Source organism: Eupeodes corollae, chromosome 3, assembly GCF_945859685.1.
Source record: "Eupeodes corollae chromosome 3, idEupCoro1.1, whole genome shotgun sequence".
NCBI lineage: Eukaryota > Metazoa > Arthropoda > Insecta > Diptera > Syrphidae > Eupeodes > Eupeodes corollae.
In genome coordinates this window covers 8319301-8336087 of record NC_079149.1, presented here as the reverse complement: position 1 = coordinate 8336087, position 16787 = coordinate 8319301, and the positions used below count along the sequence as shown (strand labels likewise).

Below are 16787 nucleotides of genomic sequence, written 5' to 3'. Positions count from 1 at the left end.
TTATGTAAACATATTTTTTTTTTCAAATGATAAATGTATGTGTCCCCTAATGTTCCTTTATATAAACCGCAGCCTACGCATGATCCACCTTCACTTTATGTATTCTTAACACCACTGCCACTCACTTCTTTTTTATTTTTTGTAAATCACTGATTATATCAATAGAAATTGAAAACACTCCATCATGCTCGTGGTCCATGGGTGTTTGGTTAAAGAATGGACATTTCATAATGAGGCATTGAATTATTTTTGTCACAGAAAATTAAAAAAAAAAAAAACAACATAAAATTAAATCCAACCGCAACACAGAAGCTATTGATCATATTTCTTATATTTTATTTTTCTTCGTTGAATGATTGATTTTTAGTGCTTCACCAAGGTGTTTTTGTTATCTTTTAACAAATCCCGAGAAAATAAAAAAAAAATTATTCAAGGTCATGGTAGGTTTTAAGATGTTAAAAGTAAAAATAATATTTTTTATTATTTTGCCCTACATTGAAAAACACATTAAAAAAAGAACATAAATTGATCAAAAGCAAGCCGCTGAAAATATAGGTACAATCATGAAAGTCCTCTTCAGTCATCAACTTTATCATTCAATTAAACAAAATGGCGAACAACACCTCGCATCATACACTAGCTGAGAGAGAGATATAAAATATTTTTATTTATGTATGTAAACAAATAAAATGAATTCGATGTGTTATTGCGTGCGTAAACTATTCATCAAATCTAATGACTTGCTACTTTTTTTTTTCTTTTCTTTATTTATTGTAAAACCAACAATAATAATGTAATTTTATTTATCGAATGTGTGTACGAGTGAATACTTCTTCAATCATTCTTAATTGATTGATTGATCAAAGTATTCATTAATTAATAACAACTATAAAGGTACATCAAATATACATAGGTTGTAACTTGCGTTTTTTATTTATGTGCGTTTATAAAATGGACACTTGCGGGATTAAAAACGAACAAAAATATTATGAAAAAGAAGACGTTTTTAACATACGTATGTACACATGGGAAGAGCTTTTTTAAATCTTCTTTTATAAGAGTTTATTATTGGGTGGTTATCTGATTTTAATCAAGTAGTCACTTCCGTAATTAACTGATCATTTAATGTATGGTTTTGATTTTATGTTTGAAGATGATAGTGATGGATGGATTGTAAGTGGTAAGTTGAAGATTAATATAAATTTACAAAAAAAAAAAAAAAATCTAACAAATGAAGCTTATAATTTTGAACTATCGATAGGGAATTAAATTTAATTTGAATTTAACTTAAGATAACTTATAATGTTGTAATAAGCATATTTTATAATGATGTAATTTAAATATGCTTAAGATAATTTAAAATAAGAACTAAGACCTTGATGGAAAACGCAAATATGTGAGAGGTTTTCTTACAGAAGAATTATTAGGTATGTTATTTTTGATTTTAAACTAATTTCTTGAACTATTTAAGAAGCTTTAAGGAAAATATAAGGCCTACATAGATTATAATCATTTGTTTACTTAGTTAAATACTTCCATTACTTTGGTTTTGCTCAATATTTTATCTTTTAAAAGAAACTTTGGCAACAAATAATTTTTATAATATTTGTTTGGTTCAAAATTTCAGCTAGTAAAAATTTTGTAAACAAATTAAGTTTTAAAAAGTGTATTTATAATTTGTGTGAAAACAACGTGCGACTTCCATTAATATTGACAAAATTCTATGAGGCTTTAAGGAGTATTAAGAGCACCCTAGTTAAAGGTTTTCTATGGTTAAGTTCTTACAAGATATCATGTATCTACAAAGCTTCTTTTATTTTTAGAAAAACAGACTAAGGAAAAAAGGAGTGTGAATAATGTGAAGTCAATTTTTAACTAGTTTTAATAAAAATTGAATAAATTTGGATAGCACCTTGCGTATTGAGTTCTTGAAGTAAATTTACTGCCAATAAAGTACCGTAATAGCAGTACTAGCTATGTTTACTTGTACTTTCTTGTATAAAAGCTATAAGTTTACATTAATTAAAATTGTATCCATTAAAAAAAAACTATGCAACTATAAAAAAGATATGTTTAGCTTTTTGGTGTAAATTTAAATGTCATCAACTCTTTACATAATGAAGGTCTAAAAATATTCAAAACTGTTGACAAATCTAATCCATAATAATTTAAAAATAGAAGAAAAAACCTAAAACTTCACTAAAATACTTCAAAAGAAAGTTCGTGCACCAACTCTTTTGTTTATTTGATTTCTATTTGTCTGTCTTGTAAACATAACACTGATTAATGGAATTTTTTCTCAGTTTAAATACAAATTACGCACACTCAAACCCCATCCGTTTTACAATGTATATAAATATTAGCAAGAAAACAAAATATGAATATTTATTTGCAAAAAAGAGTGCAATTAAAAATTGCAAGCGATATACTAAGTAGTTTCTCCTGGAAGTATCTCATAATTATATTGCTCCAATGTGTTATTGCAGCAAAAGAAAAAAAAAACAAAATCACCTTAATGAAAGGCTTAATAGGCGTGCGTGAATACAGAAAAACAAAAGCAACAACACCAACTGTTAAAAAAAGCCTCCTTAGCAAACAAGATTGCCATTTACAAAAAAAGGTTTTATCCATAAAGACAAATCAACAAGAGATTAAGTTAAAACTCATTAAGAAGGAAATTGATGTGATAAAATTAATAATAAAATAAATTAAAAAAACAACAAAAAATGTTGCGATGAAAGTGTATGCGGAATGAGTGAAGAAATTGTATTAAATCTAGGATTCACATGAGGAGGGGAAGGAAAAACGAACGAGAGAGGATATGGTTTAAAAATGCATTAAAAAAAAAACAAAGTTTGTAGTAAGGTGTCACAAATGTACCGAAGAGGTGTTGGATATAAGACGACGTGCGATGTATAGAGAAGGTAGTTTGTTGTAGTTCATGGAAAGTAAAGTGCCAGTTGTTGTTGTTTTTGTTGTTAAGCTGGGGATAAACACAAACAAACATAGAAAGGAGTTAAAAAACAAAAAAAAGAAACAAACGCCAAACACCATGAATTGTTAAAAGACTCAGACACGCCGATAATGTTAATGTGCCCACGTAAAACATGATAAACGACAGGTTGCCACATTATATATCCCACCATCATAACCACCACACCATGCATCCTCCAACATAGAATTTATTCGTATATCCTCGCACCAGCCAGCCGCCGCCATAGCTGTACAGTGTACATATATAGGACATAAGTTGCATGAGATACTCCTCGTTAATAGACAATTTTATTACCATTCGATGAACTTCTTTCTTCAATTTGATTTCAGAGCGTCGTCGTCCATCGTCGTTTAACTTTTACTATAAATTGCATATAGTTTTATGCGAGACTAGAAGAGAGAAGAGCAATTCTTTTGAAGTATTAAATACCATGTTCGACATCTTATATTCCTCAACGTCACTATAGAAGTATAATGTGTGCTGGCTGATGCTGCACTTAATATAGTGCGGGGCAAGAAAATTCCATTTATGCACATTTAACTGTAACATAGCATTTGTAGATACAGAACAAAAAAACACATCATCGGGAGAGATAGATGATTCATATCCTGTTCTAGATATACTAAAAGTATCTCTTTCTAATGTAAGCATGTAGGGAGAGCTTGCACTGGTGTGTCGCAGAAATCACAGAAAAAAGGCGTTTGTATTTCAATTCAATTAAAAAAATAACTTACAGTGAGAAGACGAGGAAGGAATGAGATTTAAATTATAAGTAAGTAAGTAAGTAAAATAAAAAAAACAACCAATAAATTAATTGATATACTCTAACTTCTTTATAATCGAAGCAATTGAATATTCATATTTTATAGTTTATCGCCAGAAGAGTGCGAGTGAGTGTAGAGTGTAAAATGTTGTGGAAATTTTTAGTAATATTATAGACTTGCAACACATCGAGTCGAGTCTCAAGCTGAGTTTAGTCACACAGTTTACAACGAACGACAAAGACGACTACGACGAATTTGCATAGGAATTTCAATCAATCAAATAATGTAATGCCTCGTTTTTCCAACTTCCTTCATTTTGTTAAATATGAAGCTATAGAGTATTACACGTGTGTGTCTGTTAGGCAATATTTCATAAAATTATCATCATGTTAAAATTTCCAAATGCAAAGTTAGATACTCTACTCGGCATCATATAAATTAGAAAAATATGAAAATGTAATCGAAGATGTTGTAAACGTCTTTTCAATATATAATGTCATGGGGTCAATTAAATATACGCGCCACTCACTTTTCTAACTACTAAAGTTCAAATGGACATAGATACTCTTATGATCATCTTTTATAGATACATACAAATAGCGAAAGATACATCCAACAGATATTTTCTATTACATGTATTTCATATAGAAAATTAAAACTTAGCTTTAACTAAAATGAAAATTGGTAGATCGCGTGCTAACTGATTGACAATAGTTTGTAATTACCATGAAGCGATAGATAGATGCAACTTCCTAGAATTTCAAAAGTACTCAGATTTATATACAGATGTTAGATGAATGGTTTGTAGAGTGCAAATTATACTGTCACTGACTGTTATAGTTTTACTGCATGCAGTCCAACTTATAGCTTCTGCATCTGTGCACTCTTTTCAATCTCATCTTCATTTGCAAAATAGTTACCAAACGAATAAATATCTAGCTATCTATGGCCTAGCTTGATCATATCATGTGGAGATTACGAGAGATCCTTGTAATTAGATGCCATGATACCGGCAAGCTGGCTTGGCGCTGCGCCATGGTGGTGATGACCAAGACGGAAGTCCATCTATTTTTCTAATGTATAAAAATGAAGATTACATCTCATCATCAATCCGTTTCAGACAATTGTGTTGTGTGTTCACTTAAATCTGTGTGGTGTGTATAAGTCTGTTCAATTAAATGCAATTAGAGCAGACAATCCACATCACTTTTATATATAACTGCATGGATATATTCGTATGCAAAAAAAGAAGAAGAAATAGAGATACTTTTGCATGGATAATAAATCTAATTTTGAATTATTTACTATATTGCCAATAAAAAGCGGAAAAATAGGTAGGTACATTCATATCTTTTATATCTTCTGTTCAACATACATATATGTAGTATGAAGGTGAAGTGATGCTGGTGGATCAATGAAACAGAAAAAAAAACACAGAGTGTATGTGGAGGATATCCATCAAATGTCAGATTATCATTAACAATTTTATCCGGCATATTACAGCAGTTAGAAAAAAACACGACATAACACTATACTATATGAATTTACAGGTAGAGAACATGTCAATTTAGCGATAACAATAATATACAAGATATATGTATGTAAAAAGGATGCCATATAGCCTTATATTGCAAATTATCTGATTGAGCATATCTCTTATAGCAGAGCGCACGGGCTAAGTGGTAAGAAGTATAATATGGTGTGTGTTGCTAACTGTTTAAGTGAAAGAAATTCACCGCAGATGTTACATTATATGTACATACTAATGCATCATTTTGTTTGTGAAAGAAAGAAAGAGATGGAGAGGGAAGAAATATATATACAGGGTTAAATAAATCACGTAAAAAGTATCTAATTGCCCTAAAGCAGATTTTTCATATTTTTACAACAACATAAAAAAAGAGCAAAATGATGAAGATGCAGTTGTGGACTTTTATTGATTTTTGATATCCATGAAGGATGGTGGGTTGTTGTAAAATGCAGTATATGAGAGTGTATCTTTTAAAGTTTAAAAGCAAAAGAAGAGATATTTATCGATTGGCAGGACAAATTGATTCTTTTATGGTTTGAGTGGGTTTGCAATCGGTAATACGCGGGCATTTAGGTGGGCATCATCATTATCATCTTCATCATCATCATTTTGTTATGAAAACTGAAGGTGTGCAATTTAGAGATGCAATGCAAAAAAAATTAAGACGATGCCAATCTGAGATGGAAACTATTTTACTTTTTCCAAAGTTTTTCTTTGATTTTTTTAAAAAGAGTTCGAAAATAAGTAAATTCTTAAAGTGATGAGAGTGCTTTTGGTGACATAACGTTGAGTAGTTGCTATACAACTTTTACCTATCAGTGTTTTGAAAAAATCAAGTTTGCTTCTTAGCTCTTTCGTTTGTATACAAATCTGAACTTATTTTTTCGATATTTAGTTATTTTTAGTTAATGGGGAGCTATAGACCTCAAGAGTGTAGCTGTTTTTTCCCCAAATAGAATTTAATATATACTTATTAATTTAGTAGGTTGCAAACTTCAAAAAAGTCCACTTTCTGTTTCAATTTGTTTTATCAAATAAAATCAAGTTCGCTACTCAGCTCTTTTGTTCGCATAGAAAGTTTGCAATTTTTATTTTGTTTTTTGATGTTATAGGTTACCATTTAGCTAAAATTTTTTAAATATTATGTATTTAAGCCCATTTTCTATACCAACATTGATTTTGTAATAAACAATGAACCAATTTTGATTAGTTTCCTAAAATCGAGTTTTCTGCTCAACTCTTTTGTTTGAATTATCTAAGCAGATAATTATATCAGATTTTCACAAAATTAAATTATATTAACTATACCATTGTCCTCGTTATGTCAAAATTGCACACATTACAAAATATGTAAATAGGCACACATGTAAAAAATGCGCAAAAACAAAAAAACAATTCACCTTCCTGGAAAATAAATCAATTGTGACTTCTTTACTTTCAATTTTTTTGTATTGCCATCACAGTCCATTTAAGATTGTCAACTACATCATCATCATATCGCATCTCGCACAAAATTCAACCCAACTATAAAAAAATATAGAGGCCGCATCAGTCAGCCAAGGCAGCATCATCGCATCATCATAATAATGTTGCACACACAAAATAAATAATATTAAAAAACCAATGGTATTATTATGAAATCGATACGATTGACTGCATTACATTGCGATGCTATAATACCGTCATCTTATACCCCCAATCAAGAAGAAGCTATACAACATATCTACATATAAGACGGTCTTGTATAGTATATATAAATATTATAAAATGCGTAAGCGTATAAGCGTGTATGGCCGCATATATGAGAAGCGTATACTACTCGTATTATGCAAAACACCCTTGTGCACTTTGCTGTTGTTTTTATGTCAGCAAGAGTATATTTTTGTATATGATGATGAGATTGAACACTACTCTCTGTCAACAGGTATCTTGTTGATGTTTTTTTTTTTTACTCTTTAGCAACTTCTTTTTAATCTGGAGGTGTAAAAAAGGGTTTGTATCGCATAATATTTATCCCATCTGCACCCAATATCTTTTGCTTTTTTTTGCTATTTTTTGTGTTGTATATTATGAAAGAGGGAAGAAAAAGAAACAAGAGCGGTAGGAGTAGTGTCCCCTGTGGTAATACACACTCTACCTTTTCGCTTCGTCATTGCTGCGTATTGTAATCTTCTTTGAGGGACAAAATTTTATATTAAAGACAAAAAAATAAACTGTCAAGATAAAGAGTAGGCATCAATGTATTGCTAGCATAAGAAAACCAATCCAGCGTAGCATAATTTAAGACATATTACTTTGCGTAAAAGTTTCGATTGCATCAAAAAGCCCTATACGCGCACTTGTTGTTCTGCGTTTTTTTATTTTTTCTTCCTCCTTTCCCTCTCTCTCTGTTATAATAAAGAGACCATTCTTCATCATCACATTGACCACTTTACCAGATATCTTACTCTTATGAATTGTATAAGTTGTGTTACAACGCCATGGCACAAAAACAACAAAATCTTCAGAACCTCATTGATCTTATGTAAAATGATAGCGGGTTTGTGTTTTGGTCATAACTTTATTTTGCGTTTGTGTATAAAGCAAAAATAAGAAAAAAACAACTTACACCCTTATGCCCTTGTTATTTCTTGTAAATTGGCATCACATGCATCACTGCCGTTCACTTTTACACTCACTTTTTCATTTTCAATGAAGATTTTTTAAGTTCTTTTTATTTTAAAATTTCTATCCCGCCACACCGCGTCGACCTCCCTGCCATTTGTTGTTCCTTATCGAAGGGATTTCTTGTTGGATTTATATTTTATTTTGTTTTAAGTTATTGTGGGGAAAATTTAAAAACCACGTTTAATAAATTATTTTGTGGGCATTTCATATCATTAAGATGGGTTTTTTTCTTCTTCCTTAATATTTGGTAGTAGTTTGATATATATTTTTGGAGTTGGGAGTGTTATAGGATATTTATAAGCCTAAAACTGTTGGTTTTTCATCAACTCAATGCTGCTTTTTTTAGGACCGTCCTCGTTCCTATCTTTTAATTTAATTTTGTCTTGTGTTTTTTTTGTGTTCTTCGTTTGATAAATCGATCAGTAAAGTGATGCGAATGTTAAATTTTAAACAGATACACGACCAAAAAATAAATCCATTTAAGTAATACATCCTATATGGGGGATATATAAGAACCTGACACAGCAAAAGAAGTACTGTGTTGAGTATATATTATGTTCGCAGGTACCCTATACAAGTTTTTGATCTTAATCGCAAATTTTTGTTCTTTTTTCTTGTGATATGTAAGCTTTAAGATCGCTTAAAAATGTTTCAGATTCGCAATTCATTTGCAATGCAATCTTATGTCTTGCTTTTGGGTTTTTTTCTTCTTCTTCTTTTAATTTGTTGTTGTTGTTGTTTTGATGCGATGCATGGTGCAATGAATCCAATCAAGAGAAATTTATCGAGATAAAATTTTTGGAGCGTATCGAATTACGATTGTGCGGGTTAGTCAAAGATTTTTTTATCAGATAGTGAGTATGTTGTTGTTGTTCTTATTTTTGTGTTCAAAGATTTTAGCAGTCCAATTTAATTAGAAAGTCCAGGTTTTGAGTAATGAGCCGCATATGAGATAAAAAGTAAAGCGGGATTTTGATAAAAGAGAAAATGTTTTTAACCGTCCAGGAATATGCATGTGACATTTCCTTGATTGATTGAAACGATAAAATGTTCTCATACAGAAAAAAGCAAGTGAACTCTCTTCTCCCCTCGTATCCATATTTTTTTAACTCCCTAGGCTTCTTGAATATTGTTTGATTAAAAATCTTAAGAGAAATGGTCCAAAGATTGACTCTTGTGGCATTCCAACTAAAGTATTGGAAAAGCTACAAGGACAATATATTTCACTAATTTATTTCGAATGACATTAAGACCAAAAAGTCATATTAGCCATATATGTTTTTTTCCCACTTTCCATGTGTCTCAGTTCACTAAAGGAGTCGATTTCGACTATCTAAGAGGTCGGGTACCTATCGAAGACAATATATGCACAATTTTTCTCGCCTGAACTTTAACACATCATGAATCACTAAGAGTGTGGAAAGTAATCCTATACATATTCAACTTAACTACATTCTACTAACACGTAACACGATTTGAAATTTTCAACTGTTAATCGCGCAAAGATCAAAGTCAAACATTCGAGTATTCGAGGTTAACTTTAACACTGTCTAACACAACAATATAATCCTTCCTTTCGCAAGTCCCTAACTCTGGCTTATGCTTTTTTTTTGAGTGTCTTATTCACTCCATCTGTTGGATAAAAAGAATAACACACATTAACCGCAATGGTAATATGATGCATTTTGGCGTTAGCACCATCTCCATCCAGCCACCCACTCTGACCTTTATCGATCTTTCAATATCGCGCTCGATTCATAAAACTCATGTTAGAGTCTGTTAAGTTGCCACCCCACACCACAGTGGCAGGCGGTGGTGGCGGCGGTAAGAAATAACCTCTTTTTCGTGTCGCTAATGGATTTATTATATATTTCAAATGATGAGGAAAGGATGATGATGAAAACTTTCTAAATATAGGAACCCCCTTTATTCCTTTAAAAAAATTAAAGAGAGGTGTCGGAAAAGTCATCTTACGTATAGGTATAAAGTTTCACGATATATTTAAAAGAATTGGAAGGTGTTTTGTATACCTACATATCTATATGAAACAGCGGCGCTCAATGACCTAGTCGCACATAAATTTGCGATTAAACAAAAAGGATTAACATTGACTTAGACAACGCGAAAATCAACAAAAATAAAAACACTATAACAACTAAAAGGCAATAAAAAAACCACAATAACAACATCACACAAAACAACCATCTTAAACGGAAAAGTCTTGTAACTTTGAGAGTCTAGAGGATAGACTGATATATACAATGCATAACATAGAGACTCACTCTTATAGGGTGTACGAAGTATAAAGTGTAGACACACTAGAGACTCTATAGAGGAACTATCGGAAACGATGTTGTTACATGCCGGCTACAACTTCTTTGCTTGTTTTGTATAGCCTTTTTTGTTTTTTTAGTTTTTTTTTGTCTTTTGAAAAAGAATGATCTTTTGGAAGTATTTTGAAGCGTGCTAGCGGCAGCCGCGGATACAAAAAAAGACATACAATCCAAAAAAAACAACAACAAAATAACACAAAACATGAACTTAACATGAACATATTGGGTTATATAGTGTGTGATGTAGTTTTGGTGGCGTGTTGGGTTTTTGTTTTTTTTTAAGATTGTTATATGTTAATCCTTGACACAAAGTAGGATAGACAATTAATTTTAAATCTGTCCACGATGAAAATTTTGTTTTCCCCAAAAACAAACAAAAAATAGTCATGTTTAACCAAGAAAATGATTAATATGGTTAAGTGTGAGAGAATTAAAAAACACAAACACACATTGTAAACATTTATCATATTTGTCTTAATTTAGGAAGCAAGGAAGCGGAAACTAAATTGACTTCATCTGTGTCAACCATACAAAAGCCTTTGGTAAAATGTTTAACCTCCCTCTGGTCTAACAGTAGTTCTTTTCTAAAAATATCTCTGAAGTTCCTCAAGGTAGATACTTAGGACCTCTTCTTTTAACAAAATGTAAACAGTTAATTGTTATATATATCTCACTTAAAACCGACATAGCATCTAGTTTCTATTTAGTAATAACTCTTTAAGAAATAGACTTTAAATTCTTATTATATAGAAAAGCCGTTGGCAAAATGTTTGCCTCTCTTGGGCCCAACTGTAGTCTTATTATCTAAAAATCTCTGAAGTTTCTCAATGTAAACCTTGAGTTCTACAAGCGGAAACTAAGTTGGCTTCATCTGTGACAACTAAAAGAAAAACCTTTGGCAAAATGCTTAGCCTCCCTCTGGCCGAAAAGTAGTTCAGTTCTGAAAGTATCTCTGGCGTTCATTTAGGTAGATACTTAAGTGCTCTTCTCTTTACAAAATTGAGATAGTAAGTAAATTGTTTCATATCTCACTTAAAACTGACATGGCATCGAGTTTCTCAGGAGTAATAATACTTAAGAAGAAGACTTTAAATATAAATTTTATAGAAAAGCCAATGGCAAAATTTTTGCATCTTTCTGGCCCAACCGTAGCCCTATTCTCGAAAAAACTCTGGAGTTTCTCAAGATAAAACTGGCGTTCCTCAAGTGGAAATAAAATTCGCTTCATCTGTTCAACTAAAAGAAAGGCATTTACAAAATCTTTGCCTGCCTCTTGCCCTACAGAAGCCCTGTTCTAGGAATATTGTTGGAGTTCCTCAAGGTAGACATTTAGGACCCCTTCTTTTAACAATATTGAAATAGTACATAATTTGTTTCATATCCCACTTAAAATCGATATGGTATCTAGTTATTATAGAGTAATCACTCTTAAAAAAGCAGAGTTTAAATTCTCCTTTTATGGAAAAGACTGTGTTTAAGTGTTTTCCTTTTTTTTGGCCCAGCAGTAGCCCTTTTCTAGGAATATCTATGGAGTTCTTAAAGGTAGCCACGTATGTCCTCTTTATTTAAAAATTTTGTAAAAGTAATTGTTTTATATCCCACTTGAAACCGCATCGAGTTTTTAAAGAATAACAACTCTTTAAAGAGTTAAGTTAAGTTAAAATCATCTTATTATCTGATTGATCAAGTTCAAATGGAAAAAACAAGAATCCTGTTCTAATTTTAAAACAAATTTATTTGGTAAATTATCATGTTTTACTATGGGAAACGAAGGAATTTATTTTTTGTGTCTTTTCATCCAAAAGCAAAATGGTAAAATTGTCAATTCCTCTGTTGAATCAACAAATTTGGTGTTCGCTTTTAATACACTTGTCAAAATGTACAAAAATATGTTTGTTTGCAAAATGTATGCATAAAATATTTATAAGACGTAATAAATTTAAGTTTATGCTTTAAATTATATTCTTAATCCTTTTTGATGAGAAATAAGAAATAAAAAAGTTCGCACATCAACTCTTTTGTTTTTCTTAATAATTTAATTTATATAAAAAAAGCAATTCACACGCAAAAATCAAAGTTATTTTTCCCAGATCACATTATTTAAAGAATACAAAAAAATGTCTGCACCGATTAAAGTCTGACTCATTGATTTTTATTATATATTCTATAAAATTCATACTATGCGCGGCTACTTTAACAGTTAAGTGTATTTCAATTGACTATTTCAAGAAATTACATCACAAATTGTTTACACTTCTGAGTGAAGCAATTATAAAAATTGATATAAAAATAAATACATTTTAATTAACCTGTTATAACGGTTGTCAAATGCGAATGCTATAATATAAATAAAATATATTTAGAAGTAAAAAAAAATAACCAATAAATTTCTTGATAAATACTCAAACACAACACAACAAAGAGAGGGGTAGAAGCAGCTCGGATTTGTCATCAGCAAAATCAAAGAAAATAATAATTTAAGATTAAAAAAAAACTATCAAATCGAATGTATTCAGAAATTTTAATTGAAAAATTAAAAGCAAATTGCCATTGCATTTAGAAGTCTACAAAGCAAAAAGAAAAAAAGTCTCTACTCTGACAGAGAAAGAATTTATATTGGTATACTCGTATACTCGAGAGCTGTGAAGTGTAATCCCCCCAACTAAGCTGACAGTTGAAGATTGAAGTTGGTATTTCTGTTTTTGGATATTTTTTTTTCTTAATTTTATTTTTAATGCAATGCAATACTTAAAAGCAATTTAATTTATATTTTCTCTCATTCACTCAATCCATTTGCGAGTACGATTTGTGTGGTGTTACTGATTAAGGATTCGCTAACATTTTGAATTGAAGAAGTAAAAAAAAACATCTGGCTTATGTTGATTTTGATGGAGACTCTCTTAAAGTAGGCTGTCATTGATTGACGCCTACCTCTATCTTTTTGAGTGGTGTACTATAATAATCATGTTTTTTTAATTGCATTGAAAATATGATAAGAAGAAATTAAAAACAAAAAATCCACTTACCTTATCGCAGAAGACTTTTATTTGGCAATAGCCTCGATGGAAAACTTGTGTATCTCGTGGATCCTCAAATGTGTCAATTTGTACATGCAGTGGTAGACCCTGAAATTAAATAAAAACAAACAAAAAATTAAAATTATATTTATTCAAATACAAAAAATAACCTTACAAGTCCAATTAATAGATTAAAAGCTCAACAAGAATTACACACCAACTAATAGACATAGCTGGACTTAAAAATAAGATCAGAGTGTGCGCAATCTAAATACGCAAATTATTCGCGTTATTTGATTGAAATTAATTTCGCAAGTTGGCTGGCTCTATTTATTGCACACCAATTAACTGCGCTCGTAAATCAAAATTATAAAAAAAAAACAAAAAATATATATTTTCAAAGAAATCTCTCGCGACACAGCACAGTCGGTTTAGAGCAAAACAATTATATGCTAATATTTTTGTCCACCATATTTTTTTTATATTTTAATCGTATTTATAAAATTAGGCGTATTTAACATTAATTGAACACTCAAGCAGACAGACAGACAGACGGTCATAGACTTGAGACAGTTTCTTTCGTTTCTGTTGGGGTCTTGTTTTTTAGCCAATTTAAAATCACACACAATTTCAAACTTGCTAAAATGTTTGCATATCGATTGAGCGATGAAAATTGTTGACCATCGGCAACGTACATATATATTTGAATATCCGTGGTAGTGGACAATTATAGATTTTAATTAAATCACTATCCATCAATCATAGAGATACGGCTGTCTCTCATTCAATATTATGCGTTGGCCGAACTCTCTCTTACTCTCAATGGTGCATGATGCTGTTGTGTGTTGGCTGAAGCCGAAGCTGAAGAGGTGCGTGCGAAACGAAAATGAAAATTAATTTATTCGCAAAATAACATGACAAGATGTCAACTCTATTGCGTGCATTAATCTTGAGATTTATATATATTTTTAATTTTCAATTTTTGTGTTGTCTTTCTGTCTGGAAAAAAAAGATAGTCTGTTGGTTTCAATTCAGTTTGAGAAAGAGTGAGAATTGTTATGAATAATGTGGTCTAGGAAATGGTGGACAACAACGACGTGGACACAACAAACTCTCCTTAATTCCAAGAGTACCTATCTTAACACTGTCAACATTTTAACATTATTTTTTTGTCTCTATTTCTTTCAACTTTATATAAATCGATCGATCTATAGTCGTAGGTTATCGACAACGAACGAGACTTTTTCCATCATGGGACAAATTATATATTTTTGTTTAAAATTAAAAATAAAATCCTATTCAATTTTGCATGTCGCAATAAAAATAATAAAAATAAAAATAAATAAATACAAAAACCCTCATTATTATTAATAGCTGGTGGGTATCAAAGGCGACACTCTTTGGTTGGTTGGTTTCTTGGTTGGTAGATGGTCGGTGTTGTATAGATGATTATAGGCACAAAACATCACAACAGAAGTCTTTGTTTCACGTGGGCGCTACCACTAACTATAGGGACCTATATATAATTTAGTATAACTTAGCTAATGTATCTAGATAGTGCGGATGGGTGCTATGCTATGCATATCATGTATATGTTAATTAAAATAAAGGTAACAAATAATGTTTTTTGATACAAACATTTTTGTCTCCATATCATGCTTTCTACGCATATGTATATAGGGCCATGATTGGAAGCTCTTCTTTGTGACTCGTAATAGGCCTTTTTGGGTGGGAATATGTTTCTGTTTAGTATAAAAATGGTATCTGTTTTTTTCTAATTAAAAGTCAAATTTTTGTGTGTGTTGAAAGGCTTTTAAGTACAACATTATACCTTATTCAAAAATAGTTTTTGAATATTTTTTCGTTTTTTTTTATATTTTATTTTATTGCTAAGAAATGTAAATTGTGTACATTTTTATCAAAAACTATACCGGAATCGATTTCATGGTAAACTCTATGGTAAATGTATAAGAAAGTGTATATTGTTATACAAAAATGGAGAAAATATTTGGTGGGACCGCATCAGGTGTGTGATGGACGATTAGTTCCATTTAGTGATGATTTTTTTTATTTTTTTTAAGTTTTTTTTGGTTTTATCAAAAATTTGGAATAGTTTTAGTTTTTTTTGGTATTTAAATTTTACACCAAACCCTATATAGAGTATAGAGTGAGTGTTAAATCGAGTGATGTGATTCAATTAAATTGGAAATTATTGTTTGATTTTTATAGCAAATCGATTATATAACTTAAAAGAAAATAAAAAGCAGGCATATAAATAATTTTTGTTCCTAATTGGAATTTTAGATAAGAAACATTTTAATGGCTAAACAAATGTAAGAGTTTGTTAAAGTTGTAATATTTTACAACAAATATATATCAGGTCTTAAAAATAGTGATGAAACATATAATTTCGGAAGGCTGATTAAGGCTTTATTGGTTTTGACATTTAAGTAATAATAATCGTTAAGTTGGACCAAAGCTATTAAGTTTCTATATATTGCTAAAGCTCATATCATGTGTCACATTAATGGGAGTTTAAATGTGTGTTATACCTTTTAGATGCATTTAAAAAAATGGGATAAACTCTTATCTTAAGCTTCAGACAATTTTCTTAGGGTCAGTTTTTATGATGAAGTTAACTCTTTAAGTGTAGAAAGGTGTGGTTATTCTAACAAGACATACTGAAAGGAGTATGGATATAGAAGTGTCCTATAAATTCATATCAGAAAACAAAATTTAACACAACTACCCATTATGCTTCGAACGAAAAACCTAATTTAAAATTTAAAGCTTTAAGTGATAAGTATCCCAAAAACTAGGTTAAAAATATTTAGACTCATTTTGAAGTATTTATTTAACAGCTTTATGTAAGGACATATTTTGAACTAACTTATTTATTGAATTCGTTAAACAAACCTACGGTAGAACTCAAGACTAATATTACATTTATTCTTAGATTAATAGATTTACAATGCTTTAAGCAATTTGAAAAAAAAGCTTAACTGAATTATTGTAAAAATTTACTTTAAATGTTTTACTTTTAAAATCATCGCTTACGGAATACACCAAAAAGTAATACTTCTTGTAAACCGAAATCAGTTGGTTGATGGGACTGTTTTTGCCATAGTTCGATCTGCTTGATATAGGACGTAAAGGAACTTGTTTCCTAATTCTTGAACGGCTATATATAAAGTTTAATTGATCCAAAATTGATGGTGATATGACTGACCCATTGATTAACTTTATAATAAAGCACAGCTGAATGTACCCTCTGTGTTAAGAAAGCGATGGAAGTTTTATGAGCGTTAGCCTATGATTGTAGGGTGGAAGTTCGAGCTTATTGGACCATGGGAGGAAACGGAGGCAGAAGCGCATTAATCTTCTTTGTACTCCATGTATTCTGTTTGAATGGACTGAATAAAAGGGAGCCCATATTATGCAGCCGTATTCAAATATTGGTCTTACTTACTTACTTACTTT

At 30.7% G+C, this 16787-nt stretch overlaps 1 protein-coding gene across 4 annotated transcripts in view; it reads right to left on the bottom strand.

Moving 5' to 3' along the window:
- The window catches only part of LOC129952047 (protein grainyhead), a 295779-nt gene that overhangs the window by 10259 nt on the left and 268733 nt on the right, over positions 1-16787 (bottom strand). For all 4 annotated transcript variants that reach the window (XM_056064472.1, XM_056064474.1, XM_056064473.1 and 1 more), the window contains one exon: positions 13317-13415. In XM_056064472.1, coding sequence (XP_055920447.1) covers positions 13317-13415 — 99 coding nt within the window. The remainder of the gene's footprint in view (positions 1-13316; positions 13416-16787) is intronic.